Source organism: Mytilus trossulus, chromosome 2 (assembly GCF_036588685.1).
Source record: "Mytilus trossulus isolate FHL-02 chromosome 2, PNRI_Mtr1.1.1.hap1, whole genome shotgun sequence".
NCBI lineage: Eukaryota > Metazoa > Mollusca > Bivalvia > Mytilida > Mytilidae > Mytilus > Mytilus trossulus.
In genome coordinates this window covers 5551658-5564873 of record NC_086374.1, presented here as the reverse complement: position 1 = coordinate 5564873, position 13216 = coordinate 5551658, and the positions used below count along the sequence as shown (strand labels likewise).

The following is a 13216-nucleotide window of genomic DNA, read 5'->3' as shown; positions in this document are numbered from 1 at the left end:
TAATTTCCATAGGAAATTAAAAATGCTGATTTTGAGTTTTCCTCAAATTAGATTTTTGGGACTTTTTTCTGTGTATATAAAGGCCATAATGCTATAGATAAGAATTTTCTGTTGAAATTAGTTTGAGGTTAAATCTTAGTTTGACTGGACTATTGGAGAAGTGATGCAAGTTCAGCCCAATGTGCTTTAAAGAGCTTTACTTTCAGTCATTTTTTGTCCAAAATGCATGTCTTAATTTTGTGGATTCATTTATTTTTGTGTGTACCAATTGTTGTCAAGGAAAACTCGCATGTTTGTGGATATATAATAATGTGGTTTTGTCGAAGTCTGTATACAAGCCTATTAAAAATTCGTTATTCATTGAACATTTAATTTTGTGGATCACCTGTACCCACAGAATCAACAAAAACTGGTATCCAACAAATAGTAATGAATCACAGTTGTATGCAAAATCTGTTGATATCATTCATAAACATGTACTATTATAGTATCTTTAAATTAGATCTCAATTGTTGAAGAAAGAAAAGCAGATATTTTTAATTCATTTATGTTTAAAAAAGAACAAAGTTTACAAGCATATTCCTGAACTAGGAAATACATTATTTAGTTATTTATATTTTAATAAACAGAGAAAACTAACTAAACAACACAAATATCACAGATAAGCTTATGATGAACTGGGCTTATATTTAATAACCCACAGAATTATAAATTAAACATTTGGTACTTTATAAAAAATGTTGTTGTCCTCATTTGCCTTTAAATTAATACTGACATACAAAAAGAACATTATTGAAGGTTTCCTCTCTGGAGAATTGCATCAGCTTTGCATCATTAAGTAGGTTTGTCAATCCAGAACATTCAGGCATCATACATATGATCAAGCTTTTGATTTACAATCCACAATACCAATGAATATGCAGCTTTTTAACTAGAACGTAAATACATTTTGAAATGGTCTATGTACTCTTGAGGATTCTATAAGATGTTTTCTAATTGGACTTTGTAGGCCTAGTTTAATTCTTGGTGGTGTGTGTGGATCCACCACTTCCCAAACATGTGGATTTTCTAGTTTTATCTTTAATAATTCTGCAGCCTCTAAATGGCCTGAAATTAGATAATGACTTAGTGTCAAGATAATAAGTTGATGCATATTTGGATTCGTACATAATACCAATATAAAATGTTTTGTGTTATATTTGCTCTTTATCTAAAGGTAATCAGGGAATATCAACTTGAGATAAAATTTCAGTTACATAATATGCCATCTGCACAAAAATCTATACCAACAACTAGATCAAAGACAAATATATAGATATTTTCCTTATGTGTCTACAGAGAGTCCAGATATACTATAACTAGTCTGGGCTTAAGGTGTAGGCTGTATAATGAAATGAAAACTGTATGTTGACCTTTACATCTAGATATCTCAATGATTGACCAGTTAAATTTCAGAGTAGATTTAGGTAAAAGTTTAATAGACAAAGGATGCCAAGAGATGAGTTTGCTCACTTAACCATTTGGGTGAGCCAAATATTTTGTAAAATTGTCATGTTCGTTCTCCTTGCGGACAATGATACAGATTTTTATTCCATCTCCAATGTCAAACATAATATGTTAAAAAAAAAGTTATTTAAATGTTGCATTTGCTATAATGTCTATCTTACCAATAATGATAATCTTGAAGGTTAACTTGGTGACCTACCTGCATTTATAGCACTGTCCATTGGATAGATGCCTGATTTTGTTGGTAAGTATCTGTCTGCTCCTTCACAAAATAAATAATATAATTGTCTAGATAGGAAAGAGGGATGTTAGTAAACAAGAACCAGATGCTCCGCAGGGCGTAGCTTTATACGACCGCAGAGGTTGAACCCTGAACGGTTGGGCCAAGTATGGACACAACATTCAAGCTTGATTCAGCTCTAAATTTGGATTGTGATTAAATAGTTGACACAGCATAGGTTTCTGACACAGAATGAATGTGTTCTAATGAACTTAAAATTTTTGTTTTCTCTTAAAGCAATTCACTATGCTGTTGAATATTAATCCTCTCAAAAAAATGTTAAAAGAAATTTTCTTTTTATTTATGAAATTTCAAATGAGAAAAATTGAACCAAATTTTTTTAATCACATCCCACTTTCCCTTATACCAAAACTAATCTCAATTAAAATTTCTAATGGAGTTTTCAACAATAACTACTCATTTAAATACATCATAAAATATTAAGATGTAAAAAAACTGCTTGTTATCACTGAATGGTAAAGATTATTTTAATTTATCAGTTGGTAGTAAAAAGTGAATATACATTGTATATTGTATATAACAAAGATTTAAGTTGATTCTGGACAAAGAAAGATAACTCCAAATAAAAAAAATTCTTGCTATTTCACAATATTGTGCAATTAGATATTTCTTGCCATTGCGCAATACTGTGCGATTGAAAAGACTTGCTATTGCACAATACTTAATATAATAATTTTAGATCCTGATTTGGACCAACTTGAAAACTGGGCCCATAATCAAAAATCTAAGTACATGTTTGGATTCAGCATATCAAAGAACCCCAAGATTTCAATTTTTGTTAAAATCAAACTAAGTTTAATTTTGGACCCTTTGGACTTTAATGTAGACCAATTTGAAAACAGGACCAAAAATGAAGAATCTACATACACAGTTAGATTTGGCATATCAAAGAACCCCATTTATTTAATTTTTGATGCAATCAAACAAAGTTTAATTTTGGACCCCGATTTGGACCAACTTGAAAACTGGGCCAATAATCAAGAATCTAAGTACATTTTTAGATTCAGCATATCAAAGAACCCAACCGATTCATTTGTTGTCAAAAATCAAACTAAGTTTAATTTTGGACCCTTTGGACCTTAATGTAGACCAATTTGAAAACGGGACCAAAAGTTAAGAATCTACATGCACAGTTAGATTCGGCATATCAAAGAACCCCAATTATTCAATTTTGATGAAATCAAACAAAGTTTAATTTTGAACCCTTTGGGCCCCTTATTCCTAAACTGTTGGGACCAAAACTCCAAAATCAATACCAACCTTCCTTTTATGGTCATAAACCTTGTGTTTAAATTTCATAGATTTCTATTTACTTATACATTTTGTACTAACGTTATGGTGCAAAAAACCAAGAAAAATGCTTATTTGGGTCCCTTTTTGGCCCCTTATTCCTAAACTGTTGGGACCTAAACTCCCAAAATCAATACCAACCTTCCTTTTGTGATCATAAACATTGTGTTTAAATTTCATTGATTTCTATTTACTTAAACTAAAGTTATTGTGCGAAAACCAAGAATAATGCTTATTTGGGCCCTTTTTTGGCCCCCAATTCCTAAACTGTTGAAACCAAAAACTCCCAAAATCAATCCTAACCTTTCTTTTGTGGTCATAAACCTTGTGTCAAAATTTCATAGATTTCTATTAACTTAAACTAAAGTTATAGTGAGAAAACCAAGAAAATGCTTATTTGGGCCCTTTTTGGCCCCTAATTCCTAAAATGTTGGGACCAAAACTCCCAAAATCAATACCAACCTTCCTTTTGTGATCATAAACCTTGTGTTAAAATTTCATAGATTTCTATTAACTTAAACTAAAGTTATAGTGCGAAAACCAAGAAAATGCTTATTTGGGCCCTTTTTGGCCCCTAATTCCTAAAATGTTGGGACCAAAACTCCCAAAATCAATACCAACCTTCCTTTTGTGGTCATAAACCTTGTGTTAAAATTTCATAGATTCCTATTAACTTTTACTAAAGTTAGAGTGCAAAAACTAAAAGTATTCGGACGACAACGCAGAAGACGACGCCAACGTGATAGCAATATACGACGAAATTTTTTTCAAATTTTGCGGTCGTATAAAAACTGGATTAACCCCATTACATTTAGTGCTAGTACCAAATCAGCCATCTAGACCATGCATTGGTTTCAAGTCTGTTTATAAGGAGAGGGGTGTTGATGGTTAATATGGCTTTAATGTGATAGTTTGGTTGATTCCTGTTATCAACCTTTATGTACTATTTGGTGATATATCTATTTCACAAACATTATTCCATTGTAATCAATGTTAATAATAGGTTCCTTATATTTTCATTGTCAATCCAATGCTTCCATATTTTGATGCCATCTATTACATGTGTCCTCTAATATTTTCATTTGAGATAAGTATATATGATCTGAGTAATGTGAATACAGTTGTAATTCTGCCAGTCTCTGCAATATTGGAACCCTAATTAAGTGTCAGCTTCAGTCAGAAGTATCACAGGAAGCATTAACTATTTTTTTACTCCATAAGATAACTTTCTTTGTTGATTTGTTTTGAGAAATATTTATGAAAACGACTTCACTTTCATACAAGTAATGTTTACATTCTATTCCTCATGTTTTAGGCAAAGGAAACCCTGGTCAAACTCAAATCATTCTTTTTGGACAAAATCATTTTTAGCTTGCATGTCTTATGGTTGTTTTTGAACACAATAAAAGTTTGAAATTTTAAATATTTGGCTACGGGTAGTCCATTTGACTCCAATCTCAATTGACTAAGATTGTCAGTTTTCCTATGAAAGGTCAGTGCTTCTCTCTTGGCACTAGCTTATTGAACAATAAAAACTGAAGCCACAAAATTGCACAATAGTGTTGAAAGTGGTGTTGAATACAAATCAATCATCTTTAGCATTGTATTAGTATGTGATCTCCAGAGTTTGTTCTGTGTATCACATATGTTTCCATATTAAATATCTTCACATATAATTTTCTTCATTTGTAATACATTACAATTTAGGAATTTGTTTTTCTTTTTTCCTAATATTTCTTGAATAATTATTCTAATATACCTAGCTTCAGTAAGTGTCTAATAACATCTGTGTTGCCTTTTGCTGCAGCCCTATGAAGCGGAGTATAACCTTTTAAGTTCTGAGTATTAACACAACATCCTGAAGAAGAGGAATAACTCAACTACAATTGACTCTAATAACAAAGGGTCTGACAATGTTTATCTGTTAAAATTTTAAATTAGTTCTTTCAAAGATTTTTTATATATAATTTAAAAATTTCTACCTTTCTAAAAAGCACAAATGGCATAGTGGTAGTTATGATTATTAAAAGTGGCAGAGTACATTGCAATCAACTAAGAATATCCATTACTAAAACTTAAGATTTCTATCATGTCCAACAGTTTTTTACATCTATCTTAAAGGACCTCTTTTCAGAGCTTCTATATTGACTTGTGCTTTAAAGGCAATGCACTTTATTTGGTAATATGAATTCTATATTCTCTAATGTTGCATGGCCTTAAAAAAGTATAAAAGTGAATTAATAGCTATGTGTAATGTGTAAATTTTCATATGGGCTCTGACACAAAATTAATTCTAAAGTAAGTGGATTCCTTCTTGTAGTCTTAAAGTCCATTTAATAACAGAATTCATTCTATTTAAAATGCTTTAAAAATATCTGAAGGAAAAACTGGGTCATGAAAAAATACATTTACAGAACATGTCTTTAAAAATATTTCTGAGTTATCTCCCCTTATTGTGCAAAGATCCTACTTTCTTTTCAAGTAAAATAAATTCTGTACTTATTAATTTCATTAGCTAAAATTTTTACCTGAACAGAATTCATTCTATAAAATGCAGTCAAAATATGAAAAGGAAAAAACTGGGCCATGAAAAAAGTACATTTACAGAACATGTCTTCAGAAATATTTTTGAGTTATCTCCCCTTATTGTGCAAAGATCCTACTTTCTTTTCAGGTAAATAAATTCTGTACTTTTCAATTGTATTTCCTACAATATTCACCTGAACAGCATTTATTCTATATAAAATGCTTTAAAAATATCAAAAAGGAAAAATTGGGTCATGAAAAAAGTAAATTTACAAACAGGTCTTCAAAAATATTTCTGAGTTATCTCCCCTTATTGTGCAAAGATTCTTCTTTCTTTTCAAATCGGTTTAACTAGGATTGTCAGTTGTAAAATGAATTTTTACTTATCAATTTCATTTGCTAGAATATAACAAATCATAGAAATATCTTCATTTAAATGAAAAGTGCCATGATTAAATTGCATTTCTGCATTAAAAGTTCATAGGTGGGAGAACTCTGAAAATCCCAAGATCTGCAGAATTACTTAAGGGTTTCAGGGTATTCTATTATACCAAATGATTAAAATAAGTGGTTTTTACATGTGATGCTGATCTTCCAGTTCCAACACTTTTTCCTATTAGACTTAGAACATATTATGTAAAGTTATTTTCAAAACAAAGATTACCGTGGAGAATAAGAAAATATACATAGCTGCAATGAAATTGGTACACTTTATTGGTTATATTTACCTGCTTGACTCAAATCTGTGAGAACATCAGGATCAACATAAGGAGAATTCAAAATTCCAAATGTAGATAAATATATTGGAGAGTCTCCATCCCTAGTGTGGATGTTCATCACTGCACCTGCAAAACAAATATATCATAAACATTTTGTAATACACCTCACCTTCTTTTCTCCTTTTTGATTTAGAATCAATATACTATAATCTAATTCAGAGAAATTTATTTTTTACATATAAACACCAGTTTTTGATTAATATTATGTTCAAAATATATCCACTGTTTTACAGAAGTTGTCATCCCTATTATTCTTTCAAAAGCAAATTTTAAGATCCTCTACTGAATTTAGTGCTGAACTGAAATGATTTTGGGATGTGTTGTTGAATTAATGAAAAAAAAGCAAATGTCATTGTCTGATAAATATAGAGGTTGCTGCCTCTCTTATGTTTTTAAATTGGTCACCATATATGCAAAATAGTATGATTATACAAGGATCGCTGTCAAATAATTGATGCACTTTTTTAACAAAAAATGTTATACTGCTGTAAATTCATCTACTAGTTCAACTTTAACCAGTTTCTCTCTAGCTTAAATAGTACTATATGTTTTAATCCAAAAATATACTTATTTCAGTAAAAAGTGAGTTAAAAATTAATTTTACCTTTTGAAATCATATACTTTATCAACTTTCTATCACCACTTAAACAAGAACACTGAAATAAAGTTGGACATTGATTACAGGTTATTGTGAGTAAACAAATTAACCAACACAAAATGTAGCACTCTCATCATACAATTGTATAAAGAGGGACTCTGATAAACATAAGACAGTTTTGAAAAAAATGGTGAACTTACATACCAAAAATTAGCCCAATATCTAAAGGCATTTAGAACAAGAATGTCGAGAATGTGTCCCTAGTACACAGATGCCCCATCCGCACTATCATTTTCTATGTTCAATGGACCCTGAAAATGGGGGAAAATCTCTAATTTGGCATTTAAATTAAAAAGATCATATCATAAGGAACATGTGTACTAAGAGTTTCAAATTGATTGGACATCATCAAAAACTACCTCAACCAAAAACTGTAACCTGAAGTGGGACGGACGCACAGACCAGAAAACATAATGCCCATAAATGGGGCATAAAAGAAGTATGTATATAGGACTCAAATCTATGGTGTGTTCCAAATCTATGGTAGATTACTAATCTATGGCAAATGTGAAGTTATAAACGTCAAACAAATCAAATCTATGGCAGATTTTTGTTTTCTCCAAATCTATGGCAGATAATGTCACAATTGAATAAAGCTATATTACATCTTGGCTGCTTATTACAATGGCAGAACCCATGGATTTGAACACAAATCCAGATGAAGCCTTGACAGTATTTCCCTTCACAATAATTTGCAAATGGTTTAAAGGAAGATGTTACCTTTTATCAGAAAGAGGGACAAATGTGCTGTACCTGCTGAAGCTCACCATGAATAAGGACACCTCTGTGTACAGAACCAGATATTTTAGAAAAGGATTTGTAATAAATATTTTACGGCTGGCAAAGTTTATTCTATATAAATCGAAAGATCAAATACCAATTTGATTTAAATCAAAAAGTATTAAGGATGAAATAACATTATGTGAAAATTCAAATTTCATTTTTATCTGTCTTTTATTTTTTTTTAAATCTGCCTTTTTAGTTGGTTTAATGAATAAGATGGTAAACATGTTAAAAACTGTGTTTATTTACAAGGTGCATCTTTCAATCTTAAACTTTGTATTAAGTTATATAAATTCATCATTCAAGAAATGTTTTGGTTGACCATTATGGAGTGTTTATTTCAAAAGTGGTTATAGACATGCTCCCGTAGTCGTATATTTCTACTTGGTTAAGACAAGTCATTCAAGTTGTATATGAACTGCTTTGTTTTCCATTTGCACAACATTTGCCACAGATTTGGAAACATCAATAATCCACCATAGATTAGGAAATTAAAAAACTTGCCATAGATTAGGAGAAAAAAAATCTGCCATAGATTTGGAATGGCATGACATCATATTTACCATAGATTAGGAACCCAATATAGATTTGAGCTCTACAAGTATAACTGTGATTTTCAACAATTCATCTTTTTTCATCAATTCATCTCAGTCAAAGCCCATAATTTTGGCAAAAATTAGTAGAGAGGAACAAAACTTAAACTTGATCTGTAGCTCACATACAAACAAGAATGTGTCCCCAGTGCACAAATGCCCCACTCCCACTATCATTTTCCATGTTCAGTGGACCATGACATTGGGGTAAAAACTCTAATTTGGCATTAAAGATAGAAAGATCATATCATAGGGAACATGTGTACCAAGTTTGAAGTCGATTGGACTTCAACTTCATCAAAAACTACCTTGACCAAAAACTTTAACCTGAAGCGGGACAGCCGGAGGAACGGACGAACGAACGGACGAACAGACGAATAGACGCACAGACCAGAAAACATAATGCCCCCCTACTATCGTAGGTGGGGCATAAAAAATCACTCAATATCTAAAGGAGTTTAGAAAAAAATTGTGTATAATAGTTTTTTGTGGAATGACAAACAAGGGTAAAACAATATGGCCCCAACATTGTTGCAGGGCCATAAAAACATTTAACCTTTGTGCATACCAAAAATAATGATAGTCCTCCTGATGGCATCACATAGTTAACATCATATCCATATTTTTCTACCAATGAAATTACTGCTTCTGTATGGCCTGGCTCATAGGCAGACTGAAATATATAACAAAATCATTATAATATCCTATATCTTACTGGTAATAGATATTACCAAATAAAGAAAACTTGAATATTATTGAAACAAGTAATCTCTTGATTTTAAGGTAACCTAAGCCTGTAGTGTATTGCTTGTGCTTCCATGTTTCGGTCCTATATTGTAACAGCATGAGTTTATCTGATGACAGTTTATAATAGCCTTCACATAGTGTGGAGTTTATCTGATGACAGTTTATAATAGCCTTCACATAGTGTTGATTTTGTCATAACCAAAATAAAAATATCTTAAATCATTATTTGAAACGCCTCCAAATTCATGAAGATTGCTTGGTTGATGTGGGTTTGCTTATGGCACACATTCCTTGCATATTCAGGTTGACAGACAAGGGTAATTCTAAAAATCTATTGTTTTAATTGGTTTATGTTATTATGCAAAATGTACCAAATGTCGTATGCTAGCTGAGCTTGTCCAAAACATATGAGTATAATAATAGACTTGCATGTTACACATGTTCAGTACCTTGGCCAGATCAAATACATTCCAATTCAGCTTTATGGGATTCAGCTCACATTCATCCACCTTTGGTTTCTTACCTTAATAAAGTAGATTTAACAAAATTGTAAATTTATGTCTTATATTCTTGTATAATTTACATATATATTGAAACATGTATGTTCTCTTGGGACTTTTCATATGTTTCCTATTTGTTAGTTAATTTATTTTTTTCAGCAAATATTGTGAGTTTTAGAAAAACTTGTCTCTTTGAAATAAATGAAATGTACTATAATATTCAGTATTATAATACTATTATCTAAGAATAGGAACATCTGGGGATTGAAGCAACCTTTAGATGTCTTTTTATGGTTAATTTATATTGTGTGGTTGCTCTGTTATTAACATCAACCTAACATCACCTAATTCACCTTTTATCCATATCTCAATTGTATGATACATTTGTACAAGGCAATGTATTCCAAATATCATTGAACTGACAGACAAGTCAAGTCAAGTAAATTCATTTTTTTAAATCTGCCTCTTAAATGTTATATTATAAGTTAATGCAACAAAATGGTTATTTTATAGTGGAAATTTATTTAAGTGGAATGCTATCTAATATTTTATAGCAACAATACCTGACTTGTTTCTTTTGTAGAAGACAACCAGACACACTGTTAGCAAGAACACAGTCAGCAGTATATGTCTGTGATATTCTTTAATCAAATAGGCATAATCTAATTGCTGACACCATACAAATGCCAAATTCACCAAAACTTTTGACTCTGAAAAATATAATATTATATACATTCATGTATTAGCTGAGTAGCATATTGTCTATATTCAGAGTTTTTCTCTATATTTCAACAATTATTTACAAAAAATCAATGTATATTCAGAATGCCCTATTTCACTAAATATTAAAAAGTTGTGTAATCATTTAGTGCAACTCCTGTAAGTTTCAGGTTGTATGTGGTCATTTGCTATAATTCAATGGGAAATTCAGCTTTCCTTCAACAAAAGAAGTAAAAATAATGTCTACAAAGGATTTTAACAACACTTTAGTTTAGGAGTTGAAAAATAAGCCAAGATTTCAAAAAACAACACACAAATGAAAAATTTTAAGCATTTTTTGAAAGGCAGAAAATTGAAAAAAAAATCCATGTAAATGGCAAACAAATTAGGAGTAAAATTGAGGAAATAAGTCAATAAACTGAATTCTTCAGTAAACATCATTTTCAGATGTCAAAGTTTGGTTTGTAGTGTTGTTGGGTCACTGTACGTCTCATTGTAGTTTTCCAAGTAAGTCTTTTTCTTCAGTCCATGAAGAAAGCATTTATAGTAATATTAAGGCAACATCTGTGCTTAAATGTTTAGGGTCTGTCTAACAGAAAAGAAATTTGAACTTTTCTACTATATATACCCAACCAAAAAATCCTACAAGTTCTGTCTGACATTTTTTTGGTCAGACAGTTTGGGATACACTGCTGATTTAAAATTTAATTTTAGTCAGTATTTACATTTGTTATCTGCAAGATTGTCAATAATGAAAAAAACGGAAACTTTAAACTTTTAGTAAAAATATAAAGAGAAGTGGTATGATTGCCAAGTAGACAACCACCATTCAAAGCGCTGCTAGTGAAAGACACATGCCATCAATAAAACTTAACTGAATAACAAATTCTATATATAATTTTTATTCCTAGTTCATCTGTTTTCTTTTCAAAGTTTATAAATTGCTAGTTTTCAATTTCTACATGATATCAAATGAAAAAAAGATGATTTCAATAACTATGATCCTGATCATCCACTCACCTTGAAAAAAGGTGTTAATACATGATAAACAAGAACTAAAGGCATCTTCACCAAGATATTCCATATTTGTAATCTAGCTACAATACAATATATATCTCACCTAAAATAAAGTTCTGAAAATATTAATATTCTGAATTTATTCATAAATAACAGCAAGTATAATTTTTTTTTCAATCATTCATGAAAGGGAAATACTGAAACAATAATTCGCTTTATGCAGCCAGTTAAGTTCAACTTTGTCAAAATAAGCCAAGAAACATTGCTTATGAATGGGGAGGGGGGTCTACTTCATTGAATCTAAAATTGAGAAAGGACTTGTATTCATGTGATCTTCATTTAACTCATTTAGCTAGATTGTCAAAAAAATCATTTTTTTACAGGTGAAAACAATGAATGAATGATTTCTTATTTTGTTCAACCTATAAAATGAAATCAAGCAGTTCAAGAAAAGTCCAATTGAAGAGGTTGCTTATTATTTACAGCTATGATTATATCTGGTAATGTGACTGTCACCAGTCTTCAGAGGTCATCTTGATAGTTAATGTAGTTGAAGTCTGGATCAAAATAAACAAAAGCCCAAGCATTGTTAATTCTTGATTTCAGACTTATTGTAATTCAGATATCTACATTTTAGTTATTTTATGTTACCCCTTTATCAAATATTTAATATGATAATGAGTTAAAAAAACTCAAATTGGTGAAAAAGTTATGATTTGACAGCTATAAATGTTGCATCTAACAACTAATGCTTAATAGTTATGCCACTTTTATTTACTTTTTTTTCTGGTAACAGAAGCCAAGGCCGAGAGTTTGGTGAGATCATGCATTGATATTTTCATGTGTCTTTCTATGTTGTGATTTCGGGAAAGGGTGAATGTAGATTTTTGGTTAGATTGTTGGTTTTCCAGTTTGCTGAATGCTTTGTTTATACGTCATTTTGGGGATGTTTGGGGCATTCTAGCTTGTTGTTCGATGTGAGCCAAGGCTTGGTGTTGAAGACCGTATTTTGACCTATAATCATTAATGTTTAATATTGTAAACTGTGACTTGGATGGAGAGTTGTCTCATTGCCATTGCATTGGCACTGATTTACATCATCTCTAATGACAAAAAGTGTCTCGAGAAAAAGTTTCCACCTGGAATAAAATAGATTCAACTTCCCATTGTTAGTTTTAAATAAAATGGACAAAATTGTTCATAAAAGGGTCTATTCACCTCATAATTATCAATAGGTTCTCTCTTAGTTTTCAGTTTCTATAAATGCGTGTTAGCAGACGACGTAGTACACTGCCTTGTATGTGTGCATATAAAATGCGGATCGAAATACAAACGAAACGAAACAAATATTAACGAAAGGAAACGAAATAAAACAAAACGAAAGGAGACAAGACAAGAAATCGAAAAAACAAACCAAAACTTGAAGAACGAAACAAAATTAACAAAATCATACATTGATCAATCAATAGGATGCAAATTTTAGCTAAACCCTTGAGACCTCAGCCGATCCTCGATGTGTTCAACTTCTTCGGGATGTTACTCAAATCACATTAAATGATGATCAATGATGTATTGGCAGATATATGTCAATAAATCCTTTGATGTGATTTGAAATTGATACATCCGAAAGAATACATCGAGGACCTTAGATCTCAAGGGTTTAAAATTTGCATCCTATGGACTCAAGGACACACAAATATACAAGGAAACTGATCCGCATAGTGAAGCGGATTTATTGGCAAAGCATTACCACGGCAGCTGAAGAAGCAACAAAACGATCACCAAACAACAACATT

The 13216-nt window shown here is 31.0% G+C and overlaps 1 protein-coding gene across 2 annotated transcripts; it reads right to left on the bottom strand.

Moving 5' to 3' along the window:
* Positions 1-531: 531 nt before the first annotated feature.
* Positions 532-12724, bottom strand: LOC134704870 (26S proteasome non-ATPase regulatory subunit 10-like). 2 transcript variants are annotated; one of them, XM_063563656.1, is made up of 10 exons: positions 12639-12724; positions 11424-11523; positions 10247-10393; positions 9633-9706; positions 9005-9109; positions 7007-7058; positions 6352-6468; positions 4857-4955; positions 1706-1768; positions 532-1107 (listed from the first exon to the last, which is right to left on the bottom strand). In XM_063563656.1, exons 2-10 carry the CDS (start codon positions 11485-11487, stop codon positions 932-934), a joined length of 897 nt encoding a protein of 298 aa, XP_063419726.1. In that variant the 5' UTR covers positions 11488-11523; positions 12639-12724; the 3' UTR covers positions 532-931. The 2 variants fall into 2 exon arrangements, with proteins under 2 accessions (XP_063419726.1, XP_063419727.1); XM_063563657.1 differs by having other exon boundaries at positions 11424-11500; positions 12639-12709.
* Between the last annotated feature and the right edge of the window lie 492 nt (positions 12725-13216).

Excerpts from the sequence above, each read along its gene's own strand:
- LOC134704870 (XM_063563656.1), bottom strand. The coding sequence starts at position 11,487 with ATGGAATATCTTGGTGAAGATGCCTTTAGTTCTTGTTTATCATGTATT. Across the intron at positions 1,769-4,856 it reads TAGACACTTACTGAAGCTAG|GAGCAGACAGATACTTACCA; the intron begins GTATATTAGAAT and ends TATTTTGTGAAG. Across the intron at positions 1,108-1,705 it reads GGACAGTGCTATAAATGCAG|GCCATTTAGAGGCTGCAGAA; the intron begins GTAGGTCACCAA and ends ATCTAATTTCAG.